Source organism: Syngnathus typhle, linkage group LG5, assembly GCF_033458585.1.
Source record: "Syngnathus typhle isolate RoL2023-S1 ecotype Sweden linkage group LG5, RoL_Styp_1.0, whole genome shotgun sequence".
NCBI lineage: Eukaryota > Metazoa > Chordata > Actinopteri > Syngnathiformes > Syngnathidae > Syngnathus > Syngnathus typhle.
The window spans coordinates 5,762,266-5,775,128 of NC_083742.1; the positions used below are offsets into that span (position 1 = coordinate 5,762,266).

The following is a 12,863-nucleotide window of genomic DNA, read 5'->3' on the forward strand; positions in this document are numbered from 1 at the left end:
GCACTGAAAGCTGTCACTAATCACAAAAGTCAAACCGTTGTATGATGATGCACTGGTCTATACATTATGAAAGAAAATGCCACCATACAATGAAAAAATATTGGCCATCTTCCCAGAAATAAACCACAAGTCATTTTACAAATGTCTGTCCACCATTAAAACTGTAAAATGAGCAAAGTCAGAACTATCCCAAAACTAAACAAATGATTTTGTTTGTTCCTATGAAAACAAGTCAGAACGGTCCACATTGAGAACAAAAAAGTCGCAAATAAAAATCAGAACGTGATTGTCCATCACACAAAGAATTAAATTGAATCGATTAAATGGCATGGACAATGCGACATACAGTTGCACAAAGATTTACGGGGACAATCAAGGAGCCACTGCTTTGAGTCAGAACCCGGTGAATAGACAGAGCTAAGACACATTGATGTTAAGTTCCACTTCATTCGTGAAGCACTTAACTGTGGAAAGATTGATATTGTGTACTGTCCATCAAAAATACACGATTGCTGACATGTTAACAAAGACTGTATTTAAGGATTAGAATCAACAAATTCAAAAGTTGACCGGTCCGGTCCTGCCACTGCCTGGCACCCAGTTCAGGATGTGCCCCCAGCTGGAATAGGCTAGCCGCGACCCTCGTGAGGATACGCACTTCAGGACAATGGATGGATTTCATGACGTTGAAAGCAATAGAGTACATCCTTTTTTACAAATTGTTACAAAGAGCAATGCAAAAATGCACCAAAATGGCGTCATGAGGAGGTCTGACTAATACTCGTACATCGGGAGTAGTAAATAATGATCAAATTGACCAGAGTGTAAAATTTCCCTGTCCAGAAATCAGTAAACTATTAAATGAGTTAACAGGTGACACACCAATTGTCTTTATAATTTTATTGGGTTTTTTTTTGTGGGGGGGGGGGGGGGGGGGGGGGCGCTCAAATAAACCTGGTAAAACAACAGATGATAATAATAAATAATATAAAGAATAATAATAATGCATGGTAAATTTAACAATAAGTAAATGAAATGTACGAAATCAATTATGAAAATGCATGGTAAGTTGAACAAAATAATAATACATGGTAAATCATAATATCACATGTTAAGTCAAGAAGAATAATGCATGGTAACTTTAACAGAATAATATGGTAAATCTAACAAAGACTAACGCATGGTTAATCAATCATAATGCATGGTAAATTTAACAAAATAATAATATTGCATGGTAAATCACAATATCACATGTTAAGTCAAGAGGAAGAAGAAGAACGCATGGTAACTTAAACAGAATAACACATGGTAAATCTAACAAAAATTAATGCAGTTAAGCAATCATAATAATGCATGGTAAATTGAACAAAATAATAACAATGCATGGTAAATCAGAATATCACATGTTAAGTGAAGAACAAGATGCATGGTAACTTAAACAGAATAATAATGCATGGTAAATCAATCAGTCTAACAAAATGCATGGTAAATCAAGCAGAATAATCATGCAAGGTCAATTGCATTCATATGATTACTCGCAACTTCCATTGGCGCCTTTTATATCCAGCGGATAACGCGCTGTGGGCATCTTACACACGTAGCCGTTAAATTCCATGCAGGACATCTTCTTCCATTTGCCAGACTGAAAGTCAAATCGAGATTGATTTTAAATCTAAACTTGTCTTCGGCGAGTGGGTTCTTTGATCTTTTCTGCACCTACCTGGCTCAAGGCGGCCACGCAATTCTCCATCACGCCCGTAGGTTTTCCCGGAGGAGCCCAGTTGGTGAAGGTCGGCGCCTTCTGGCGGTCCGACCACACGAATCTGCCGCGATCGACCAGGTCGTTCAGTCCAGTCCACGTGTCTCCAGGGGCTGCAGAGGACAAATGGCAACAGAGCTCTCATTCGCTTTCCAGATATGGCAGATATCGAGCAGATGCAAGTGACACACCAAGCTTCACGAGGTTGTGCAGCCAATCCCGCTCAGCCTCGGAGAGGATAAACACCAGCTCGGCATCGAGACTCCTGCAGGACTGTTGAGCGTCCTGCCACTTCTTTGTACCATCAAAACGTTTGTAGCAGAAGTCCCCAAACTCCTCCCAGTCAGGTCCCAAGCATCTCGGCTCTGCGCGCAAGATGGCGTCACGTGAAGAAATGCTTTCTATTCTGGACATCCTACTCACCCATGTCAGCAAAAGTGAAAGACGGAGACACATCCCATGTGTCAACATATCTGCAGACAGTAAAGTGAGAATGAGCCGGGCGTCTTTAAGTGGACTCGCCAGTGAAAGCGGAGCACGCACACTGTTGAGGTGATTCCGTTACAGGTGGAGCCTTTGTAGGCTTTCTGTGGCAGTTTCTTCAGCAAAGTCACATCTCCTCCAATCTCAATGATGCCCGAGTGAATAGCAGCCGCACAGATGTTTGAGTCCTGCACTCAGAGAATGTCTCAAACAAAGGACAAGAACTCCGCCGGCAGGTCTTGCAGTAATTAACATACTTGGTCGTAGATCCGTGTTCCGAAGACCGCGTAGTCAGCTTTGGCGCAGCCCAGTGGGCACCGGACCCTGCGGAAGACATTGGTTGAGTGAGGAGGAGGCCTTTTCGGCAAGAAACGTCATACCAAGTCTGACTCACGTCATTGAACCGTCGAGGCCGAGGTCGGTGGCTGTGCTGTTGCAAAAGATGCCTGTGGGTCAGAAGGGGAAATCAAAGCCCGTTTCTTGCTAGTTTCTCACTGCACTCCAAACGTCGTACTCACTGCGAGCTGTGTCGTCAGACGTGCACCCCAAGACGTCAAAGCGTAGGCCCAAAAACTTCGGCAGGAAGCGGACGTACTGGGCGAACACGGGCCTAGTTAGTAGATAAGTCCCCAAGGCAGGCTGGAAACAAAACCCGCGCGTTTGCAATGAATGACAACAGCCTGGACGACAAAGTCGAGACTCAGCGACCGCTCACCTGTACTGGGTGGCGATGCCAAGTCACTCCGTCAGTACTGAACAGCATCTCAAATACGTTGGAACTTTGCAATTGGTATGCACACTTCTGGGTCTCGACGCCTGTCACCTTGGAGTTTTGACCGAGGTTCACCTGGATCCAGCTGCCGACTGAGGGCGGAAGGCATCCCATTGCTCAGGATAGCAAACTACGACGGATGAGGTCGACGAGCTGTCACTTTTTTTACGTACACATTTCGGAGGGTCTCCAGCAATCGCTGCCCCCCAGACGCGCTTTGTGAGGTTCGGCATTGATCGCAGAGGAAGAGGCTGAAAAAGAAGAGTCTAGGATTCTCCCGTCAGCGATGCCCAGACTATCAAGACACACTGAGGAAAGACAAAAAAAAAGACAATGTGGAAGGAACGCTCGCTCATTCATTCTCATGTCTGGTCACCCGTTCCTAGCCGACGCTCTATCTGGGGATCCGTTGGATTCTTTCCTTGCCACATCATCCATCGGCAAGTGTCAGGATGTGAAGCCCACCTTTCTTCTCGCAGCTGTAGACGACGTGGAGGTATTTGGAGACACCAGGGCAGGAGTCCGTATCCGTAAGGTCAATGGGGCAAATCTGATAGTTGTCACACAATCCTCTAAAGTACTGGAGAGCCCCTTGCACCCTGCAGTCATCTGCAAGTGACAACACACCACCATTTCACGCACATTTTATTCGCACACTTACATACAGAGTTCAACTTGTTACAGGACGTAGGGAACTGTAATGGTTAATGACTATTAGAAATATAGGAATAAAAAAAGTGCCCGGCTTAGTTTTTTCATTGTTTTCTATTTTTATTCAAAGAAAAAGTCAAATAAACATGTTCTATTGCCATCGCTCACACGTCAATGCCCACGGATATTGATATTGAGTTATGTTACAAACAAGTTACGCTGACGGCGTGTCAAAACCTTGTGACAGAAACGGCTCCAGGACAGCGAGCCAAAAAACACGATGCCACTGGAGGATTCTTACCGCGTGATCCGCCACCACTCGGACAGACATCGCTACGCTTCCGTCCATGGAAAGCCGACCGTATGCGGATGACTCTTTCATTGGGACATCCAAGGGATTTCCTATCGTCTTGGCAGAGAAGTTCTTCCTTGTAGCCTGTGAGAGCACAACCGTTGACTTCTCTTCGTCTTTTTTTACAGAGACGTTGAAGGCGACTTACCGTCATGTGGCAGGAGCTGATGTGTCTTTCCTAGAAGCGGGAACCAGAACATGGATGTCGACACGTGATGACGGTCCACCGCGGGGTGTCACATCTCACTTACCTCTTTTCTTGCAGACGTAGCCTCTCTTCTTGGCGCACTTGGCGCGCTTCCAGTCGCCGCTGCCAGTGAGCAAGGAAAGACATTTCCCCCCTTCAGTGACACCTGGAGGGAGGGAGACAAGATCTGAGCGCTCATCCGTTCCTCCAAAGTGCAGCTGACAACCGTCTCAGCCCGACCTGCACTCGAGTGGGGGTAAGAGAAGGGGGATCCGTCAGTCCACTTGTCGCCGTCACGCTTGACGGAGGCGTCGGCGCCCAACCACAGGGAGGCGTCATCACCCATCAGAACCTTGGCGATACCTTTGGATCCCAAGGAGAACATGCAAGATTCCAAAACGACTCACAGTTGACTCTGCACTACAACTTGATGGGTGCGGCACAGCCGTGACAAAGCGCTAACAATACTACAACAAAGAGTGAAACAACAAAAAACAAAAAAACAACCAAGCAACGCTGGCCATATCTCAGGTTTATCAGGTTTTGAGTTGGAAAGGAAGGCGTAGCAGGAAAAAAAGGTTTTTATCAAAGACTTAGCAAATTCATGGCCATCCTACCGCGTATGAAGACCGTGTACGAAGACATGACGCCTTTTTTGATTTACTTTAGCTTCCATTTCTTGTTTGCTTCATGTTGGAAAAGAAGAATTGATCCACTTGTTTATGGCCAATATATTTTAATTCATGGCCTCCTACCGTGTACGAAGCGCTGCTCGTGCGAGTCGGCGATGCTGAGCAGGTTCCCTTGGCGGCCTTTGCAGTCCGCTTGCGCCTCCTGCCAGGTCTTGGTGGGCTGGCGGATCATCAGGTAGCAGAAGTCGTCGGTGGGGTCGTCCAGCCACCAGCCGCATTTGTCAGTCCAGCCTGCGAGACAGACGGCGCAGGAAGGCAAAACAGCATAAGACAGCGTAGAAGACGGCGGCAGTGCGAGACACCTACCCTGTTGGCTGACTAACGGTGGCAGCTGTCGAAGCCCTCCACGCTTGGCTGCATGGTAAAGGAGGGCGAATGAGCAAGTGCATGAAGGAACGCTCAGGGGGGACATTTTTTGCACCTGTTTTGCAGACAAATGGCCGCTTTGTTGTGCAGGGGCTGGCGCCGATCTTCCCAACAGAATCTGGGAATGCGCAGTCCTCCGTGGTGTCCTTTTGCCACTCGGCATAGTCCTGCGGACGACATGAGGGTGTTGGACTCTCGGCTTCCCAACGCCCTTTCTCCGCACAATTGTTGCGCTCAAATTTCAACTTTCCCAACCTAGCTCGTGCAGAATGACTTTTCCAAAGTCCTTCAGCAATTTACTTACAAAAGCTGTTCCGTCACTATACTCATAGTTATTGCTTTTCTTCTTCAGTCCCAGCCAAGAATACCAAACGCTTTGAGAGTGATCTTGAGGAAAAGAAGGACAACAAGAGCTTCAGGGCAAGAAGAGCTTCAGCTAAATGACGGCAGCTTTGTGGGACCGACGACTGCGGCGGTTCGTCTGAGCGCTCACCAAACACGAATTGAGCCTCTTCCCATGAGTGGACGCTAGCCAGGTGGCCACTCTGGGCAACACAGAACTTCTCGGCATCCTCCCAATCTTTGTAAAGCTTCGAATAAAAGTAGCAATAATCGCCATACAGTAGGTTGCCATTGTCGCAGGTGGAAGCTGAGGCCACAATGGAGAACATTGAGGAGGAAACCATGACCACGTGGTTAAAGTGCAAATAAGCGTGCTGCAACTCACTCTTCACGACAGCGAGACCACTTTTGGGGGAACACGTCCGTCCCTTCGGGCAGCCTGCAAAAAAAAAAAAGGACCGTTTGCGCCTTTCAACGGCAACGTGACCGCAGACGTGCAGGCTTACTCAGCGGCCGTTTGCACAAGTAGGCCAACGAGGAATCACAGGAGCCAGACCTCCACTTGCCAGGCTGACCCCTTCCCCCTTGGTTGACGTAGGCGCAGGACGCAACGTTGGCGCTGTCGGTAGATTAAAAAAAATGAACATTTTCCTATTTTTTCTTGAGTGCTCCTTCTCAAAATTGGTTCCAGAACCTTTACGCGTCTCCACCTGACAACAGCATGCAAAGTTGTTACGTCTTACCTTTCGAGTTGATTTGAGGCCCAGTTGCGGTGTGTTGTTGTCTGGCCATCGGACCAGGTCAGCTTCTGGCTCCCGCCTTCAAAGCGACACCAGAACTCGTCGCATTTCTGGGAAGCAAAAAAAAACAAACAAAAAAAACAGTCCCACTTGTCGCTGCAGAGTCCACGACTGCTTGCGCTTCCGTCTCACCTGGTTGGAGAGTCCCAGCCAGAAGCGGGTGTCCTTGCCCATGGTCTCCTTCACAAAATCCTCCTCGGCCGAGGTGGTGATGGAGAGCAGGTCGCCGCCCTGCCAGACGCAGTGGTGCCAGGCCCCCAGCCAACCGTTGGGCTCCATCTCCTTCTTGTAGCAGCTGGAGTCGTGTTCGAGCCACCCGGGATCACACCTGCTGGCTGAGGGCACAATTTGGGGAACAGATCAGAGCACACTCCTGTTTTAGCTCCTCAGTCCACCATTTTGAGAAAAGGAAAGTTTGCAAGTCACGGTTGGCCAAAACTTGTCTTGCACATGTTCTCAGGCAAATTGGAAGATCCGGTACTCAACTTGTTAGGTTAGCCCTATGGCATCAGAGACGTTTACAATTTGAAATGATCCCTAAAAAAATATATCACCTTTCTAAAGCACGCTTGTGAAACAAACATCGCCACATGCAAGTCAACGCGAAAAACATTCAAGTACATTTGCGCACTTAATAAAATAAGGAAAATTGCTTACCGTCAGAAGACAGCGGAAGTTCTGCCACTCCTGCAAGAGGAAGGACAAAGACGGACGTCAGGGCAAAGACGGACGTCAGGGCAAAGACGGACGTCAGGGCACAGACAGACGTCAATGCGCGATGACGGCCAGCGGAGCATCACAACTTACCTTTTTTCTTCTTCTTGCAGACGTAGCTTCTCTTCTCGTCACACGTGTCGCGCTTCCAGTCGCCACTGTCAGTGATTAAGGAAAGACACTTCCCACCTTCGGCGTCACCTAGAGGGAGGGAGACAAAATCTCAGCGCTCCGCTGTTCCACCAAAGTACAGCCGACAAGCATCAGACATGCTTTCAGACCGACCGGCACTCGAGTGGATGTAAGTGAACGGGGATCCGTCACCCCATTGGGCGTCATCTTCCGTGGTGGAGACATCGGCGCCCAACCACAGAGAGGGCAGAGACATGGCATAACCTGTGGACCCAAGGCAAAGGTGGAACAGGATCTAATAATAAATAATAATAATAAATTATATTTCTAACACACTTTCCATTCGGAGGAATCTCAAAGTGCTACATGGCAAGTAAAAACAAGAAAACAAAGCAAGGACAAGTATAAAACAACTGGACGACAACTAGGATATGAGAACAGGAATTCCGAGGTAAAGAGGTGAGTTTTAAGTCCGGTTTTGAAAGAGTCAGTGGATTGGGGTGCTCTTAGGTGGATCATCCAGAGATACGCTTTACGGACCCGCTCATTGAGCCCATGAGGTGCATTTTGGAACGACTCCATTCATTCATTTGTTCGATTAATTCATTCATTCATCCGTTCATTTATTCGTGACGCCAACAAATGGCCGCCTACCATGTACAAAGCGCTGCTCTTCATAGTTGGTGATGCTGATCAGGTTCCCGTGGAGGCGTTGGCAGTTATCTTGCGCATCCTGCCAGGTCTTGGTGGGCTGGCGGATCATCAGGTAGCAGTTGTTGTTGGTTGGGTCGTTCAACCACCAGCCGCATGTGTCAGTCCATCCTATGAGCCAGACGGCGTAAGATGGCGCAAGACAGCGGAAGACGGCGGCAGTGCGGGACACCTACTCGGTTGGCCGACTAGTGATGGCAGCTGTGGAAGCCCTCCGTGCTGGGCTGTAGGGGAATGGGGGGGGTTGCAAATATGAGCAAATGCTTGATATGTGCAGAAGGAGCGCTCGGGAGGGGCGCTTGCACCTCTTTTGCAGACAAACGGCCGCTCCGTTGTGCAGGAGCTGGCACTCAACTCCCCAACAGAATTTGGGAATGCGCAGTCACCCTTGGCGTCATCTTTCCAGTTGTCGTAGTCCTGCGGACGACATGAGCATGTTGGACTCTGCTCGGCTTCCCAACGCCCTTCCTCGGCAATCGCTCACTCGCGCTCAAGTTTTGCCCGAGCAGCATTTCTCCTATGTCCACTTTTATTTTTATCCTACTCGAATTTGCACTTTGCCAGCTCAGCTGTTGAAAAATGACTTTTTCAAAGGCATTTCACTTACATAAGTTGTTCCATCACTCCAGTTGTGGTCGTCGTCCTCCTTCTTGAGTCCCACGAAAACAGATTGTGAGGCTTGCGAGTGATCTTGAGGGAAAAGGAGAACACGAGCTTCAGGGCAAGAAGAGCTTCAGTCAAATGACGACTGCGGCGGTTCCTCTTGGTGCTCACCATGCACAAATTGGGCCTCTTCCTTGGAGTGGACGCTAGCCAGGTGGCCTTGCCGGGAACGGCAGAACTTCTCGGCATTGTCAAAGGTTTTTTCCGTCTTCTCGTAACGATAACAATAATCGCCATAGTGGAAGGTGTTGTCCTGGCAGTCGGAGGCTGGGGCCACAAAGAAAAACATAACCATGACAAGATGGTCAAGTGCAAATAAGTGTGCTGCAACTCACTCTTCACTACAGCAGGACCCCTTTTGGGGGAACACGTCTGTCCCTCCGGGCAGCCTGCAAAAAAAAAAAAAGGACCGTTTGCACCTTTCAACGGCAACGTGACCGCCGACGTGCAGGCTTACTCAGCGGCCGTTTGCACATGTAGGCCAACGAGGAACGACAGGAGCCAGATCTCCACTTGCCGGGGTCACCACTTCCCCCTTGGTTGACGTAGGCGCAGGACGCAACGTCGGCACTGTCGAGAGAAAAAAAAATCAAGGAATTATTTTCCCGTGTTTTTTTTTTTTTTTCTCCTTTCCCCAAGTGGCCGTTTTCAAAATTGGCTCCAGAACCTCCGGCTGACAACAGCATGCAAAGTTGTTACATCTTACCTTTCGACTTGATTTGAGGCCCAGTTGGTGTATGTCGTCATCTGGTTATCGGACCAGGTCAGGTTCTGGCTCCCGCCTTCAAAGCGACACCAGACCTTGCCGCATTTCTGGGGGGAAAAGAACAACAGTCCCAGTTGTCGCTGCAGAGTCCACTGCCGCTTCCGTCTCACCTGGTTGGAGAGTCCCAGCCAGAAGGGGGTGTCCTTGCCCATGGTGCGCTTCACAAAGTCTTCCTCGGCCGAGGAGGTGATGGAGAGCAGGTTGCCGCCCACCCAGACGCAGTGGTGCCAGGCCCCCAGCCAACCGTTGGGAATCATCTCCTTCTTGTAGCAGCTGGAGTCGTGCTCGAGCCACCCGGAAAGACACTTCTTGGCTGAAGGCACAATTTGGGGATCAGGCGGACAGATCAGAGCACACTTCTGTTTTTGCCCTTCAGTGCACCATTTTGGGCAAAGGGCAATTTGCGGGTCACGGTTGGCCAAATCTACATTTTCTCGGGCAAATTGGAAGATCCGGGACTTGACTTGGTTAGCTTAGCCCAGTGCTTCTCAATTATTTTCTGTTACGCCCCCCCCTAGCAAGAAGAAATCTATTCGCGCCCCCCCCTCCCCACCGTGACTATCCTAACTTGTCTTGTAAGTCGTAAAATGTTGCACTGTCGCAAACGTGACAGAGGTAACAATGAGAGCGCCACTGCCCCCTGCTGTTGTAAACGCGTAATTACACTTTATTCTAGTACTGCAAAAAAAAAAGCCTGTTCCCCAGGGTCACACGCGCCCCCCCAGGAATAGCATCGCGCCCCCCAAGGGGGGCGCGCCCCACTATTTGAGAAGCACTGGCTTAGCCCAATGGCATCAGAGACGTTTACATTTTGAAAGGATCCCGCAAAATACACCTTCACGCTTGAGAAACAACCACGGCCGCATACAAAGTGCCGCTGTACAAGTTAAGACGATGCAAAAAAAAAACATTCAACACGTGGCTGAGTACTTCATAAAAATGAAAAAGCACACAATTTGTTGGTTGGCATGGTGTGACTCCAGGATCATTGTTTTCGACGCAGTCAAAGGCGACTTACAATCAGGAGCCGGCGTAGCCTTTACTGCAAGAGGAAAGGAAAAGAGACATCAAGGCACAGACAGACGTCAAGGGGCGACGACAGTCGGTGGGGCGTTGCCTCTCACCATTTCCTCTTTTCTTGCAGACGTAAGCTCTCTCGTTGCTGCATGAGTCGTACTTCCAGTCGCCGTTGCCAGTGAGGAAGGAAAGACAATTATCATCGAAGGTACCTGGGGGGGCAGAAGAGAAGATCTCAGTGCTCCTACGTTCCTCCAAAATGCAGCAGACAACCGTCTCCGACAAACCTAAAGTCGGGTAGACGTATTCGATCGGGGATCCGTCAGCCCACTTGCTGCCTACGGCACTGACGGAGACGTCGGCGCCCAACCACAGAGGGGATGCATTCCTCAAGACTCTGACGTAACCTGTACCGGAATGAACGACATCGTCAAGAGGAGCCGAGTGAGGAGGACGCATCATACGTTGAGCTCCGGGTGATCGACTTTCTCAGCTCAAAAGGAAGTGTATGTGTGTATGTGTGTATGTGTGTATGTGTGTATGTATATATATATATATATATATATATATATATATATATATATATATATATAAAAACACAACATGCCAAAGTTCTCGTCATCAAGTAGCTGAGCAAATGCCATAACACACAACTACAAATATTGAAGAGTCAAGTGTTGAAACAGGACTGGAATGTGCTTGACGAGGAAGGAGCGTGGATTTCTACCTTTCTTTCAAACATTATACCATAAAACCTGTCCTGTCAACAAATACTACAAAAAAAGAGGCAAAGAGCCCATGGGTCACTAAAGGATTAAAAAAGGCCTGCAAGGAGAAGAACATGCTGTGTAAACAAGTCATAAAAACACAAGAATAAATTAACCAGCATTATGAGGACACGTAAGAAGGAACGTTATCATAAAATGTTAGATTGTAGTAAAAATAATACAAAGGGGGCAATATTACAGTGCAACAGAGATAAAAACAAAAACACAGATATTTATTACATTGAAAGTGACCCATCAATACACGATGAAAGCGGGGGGGTAAATGGATTCAATCTCTTTTTTTTCATAAATGTGGGACCAGCCGGCAGGAAAAATACAGGATCCAGACAGACTCGGGCAAATGGAGCGAAAGGCTTAAATATTTCTTGGTGCAGTTGGCACAAAAGTAGTAGTAGAGATTGGAAAGAGAAGTGAAAGCAAAACCTCAACTGATAAGAAAAGTGAGTGGTGAAATTGCAAAAGCGTTTCATCTGGTCAATGACATGAAAATAGCTCAAGTAAATGTGGGGATGGAAGATGTCTGTGGAGTGAAATTGTGGAATGGTCTGGAAAATGAAAATCGTGCAAACATAAAAGTATTCCAAAAAAAGTGTCAAAAAACTGGTTTCTTAACATGTATGAGGGGGGGGAAAAAAGACAAAACTGACTACACACAGGCAAAAAGGAATCTGAAAGTGTATCTACTTTTGTTTTGATTTAGGTGTTGAATTATTGGTTGAACGGATTAGGGTGGGAATCTAAACAGCTCTGCTTCCTCCTACTCGAGCATTCTTTGTTGTTGGGGTTTTTGGGTTGTTTGTTTCAGTGACTTAGATATGGCACTTTAAAGTGGTGTTTTATTTTCCTCGTCAAGTTTTAAATGGGTTCAAATGAACATACAACAACAACACCAATATTTCAATTCATGGCCGCCTACCATAGACAAAGCGCTGCTCATCATCATCGGTGATGCTGAGCAGGTTCCCGTTGAGGCGTTGGCAGTCGTCTCGCGCCTCCTGCCAGGTCTTGATGGGCTGGCGGATCATCAGGTAGCAGAAGTCGTTGGTGGCGTCGTCCACCCACCAGCCGCATTTCTGAGTCCAGGCTGCGAACCAGACGGCGTAAGACGGCGCAAGACAGCGGAAGACGGCGGCAGTGCGGGACACCTACCCGGCTGGCCGACTAATGGTGGCAGCTGTGGAGGCCCTCCGCGCTTGGCTGCAGAAAAAGGGGAGCGAATATGAGCAAATCCTTCACGCATCCAAAAGGGGCGCTCGGGAGGGACGTTTGCACCTGTTTTGCAGACCATTGGGAATCCGTATGTGCATTCAAAGTTTCTGTACAGCATTTTGGTGAAATACAAATATGAACAGTCACCACCGGAGGAGTGGGAAATTTTTCCGTAGTCCTGCGGATGAGATTTTGGACAGAACTTTAGCGTGTTGCATTCGATGTGGTCATCTTCCCGCCGCATTTCCTCACTTGCAGCGTTTTCGTACCTTCTCTCATTAAAGTTTCACTTTGTCAGTCATAGTAGTACGAACATTGCAATAAAACATTGTGCCCACCCTGGCAACCCAAATAAATGTCTGGGGAAAAACATGCACAAAGCAACTAACCCTGTCAGTCAAAGTAGTATGAACATTGCAATAAAACATTGTGCCCGCCCTAGCAACCCAAATGTCTGGG

At 48.0% G+C, this 12,863-nt stretch overlaps 1 protein-coding gene across 2 annotated transcripts; it reads right to left on the reverse strand.

Moving 5' to 3' along the window:
* Positions 1–930: 930 nt before the first annotated feature.
* LOC133154531 (secretory phospholipase A2 receptor-like) lies at positions 931–12,553 on the reverse strand. 2 transcript variants are annotated; one of them, XM_061279323.1, is made up of 42 exons: positions 12,468–12,551; positions 12,345–12,392; positions 12,112–12,279; positions 10,695–10,814; positions 10,515–10,619; positions 10,409–10,432; positions 9,501–9,703; positions 9,331–9,437; positions 9,082–9,194; positions 8,960–9,013; positions 8,736–8,891; positions 8,569–8,651; positions 8,267–8,378; positions 8,138–8,185; positions 7,905–8,072; positions 7,404–7,514; positions 7,212–7,319; positions 7,062–7,091; positions 6,537–6,739; positions 6,348–6,454; positions 6,111–6,223; positions 5,990–6,043; positions 5,756–5,911; positions 5,567–5,649; positions 5,318–5,429; positions 5,203–5,250; positions 4,960–5,127; positions 4,445–4,567; positions 4,269–4,370; positions 4,166–4,195; positions 3,967–4,101; positions 3,480–3,623; positions 3,188–3,322; positions 2,958–3,106; positions 2,761–2,881; positions 2,637–2,688; positions 2,500–2,566; positions 2,303–2,430; positions 2,183–2,232; positions 1,951–2,124; positions 1,721–1,872; positions 931–1,642 (listed from the first exon to the last, which is right to left on the reverse strand). In XM_061279323.1, exons 1-42 carry the CDS (start codon positions 12,520–12,522, stop codon positions 1,532–1,534), a joined length of 4,530 nt encoding a protein of 1,509 aa, XP_061135307.1. In that variant the 5' UTR covers positions 12,523–12,551; the 3' UTR covers positions 931–1,531. The 2 variants fall into 2 exon arrangements, with proteins under 2 accessions (XP_061135307.1, XP_061135306.1); XM_061279322.1 differs by having other exon boundaries at positions 10,515–10,814; positions 12,468–12,553.
* Between the last annotated feature and the right edge of the window lie 310 nt (positions 12,554–12,863).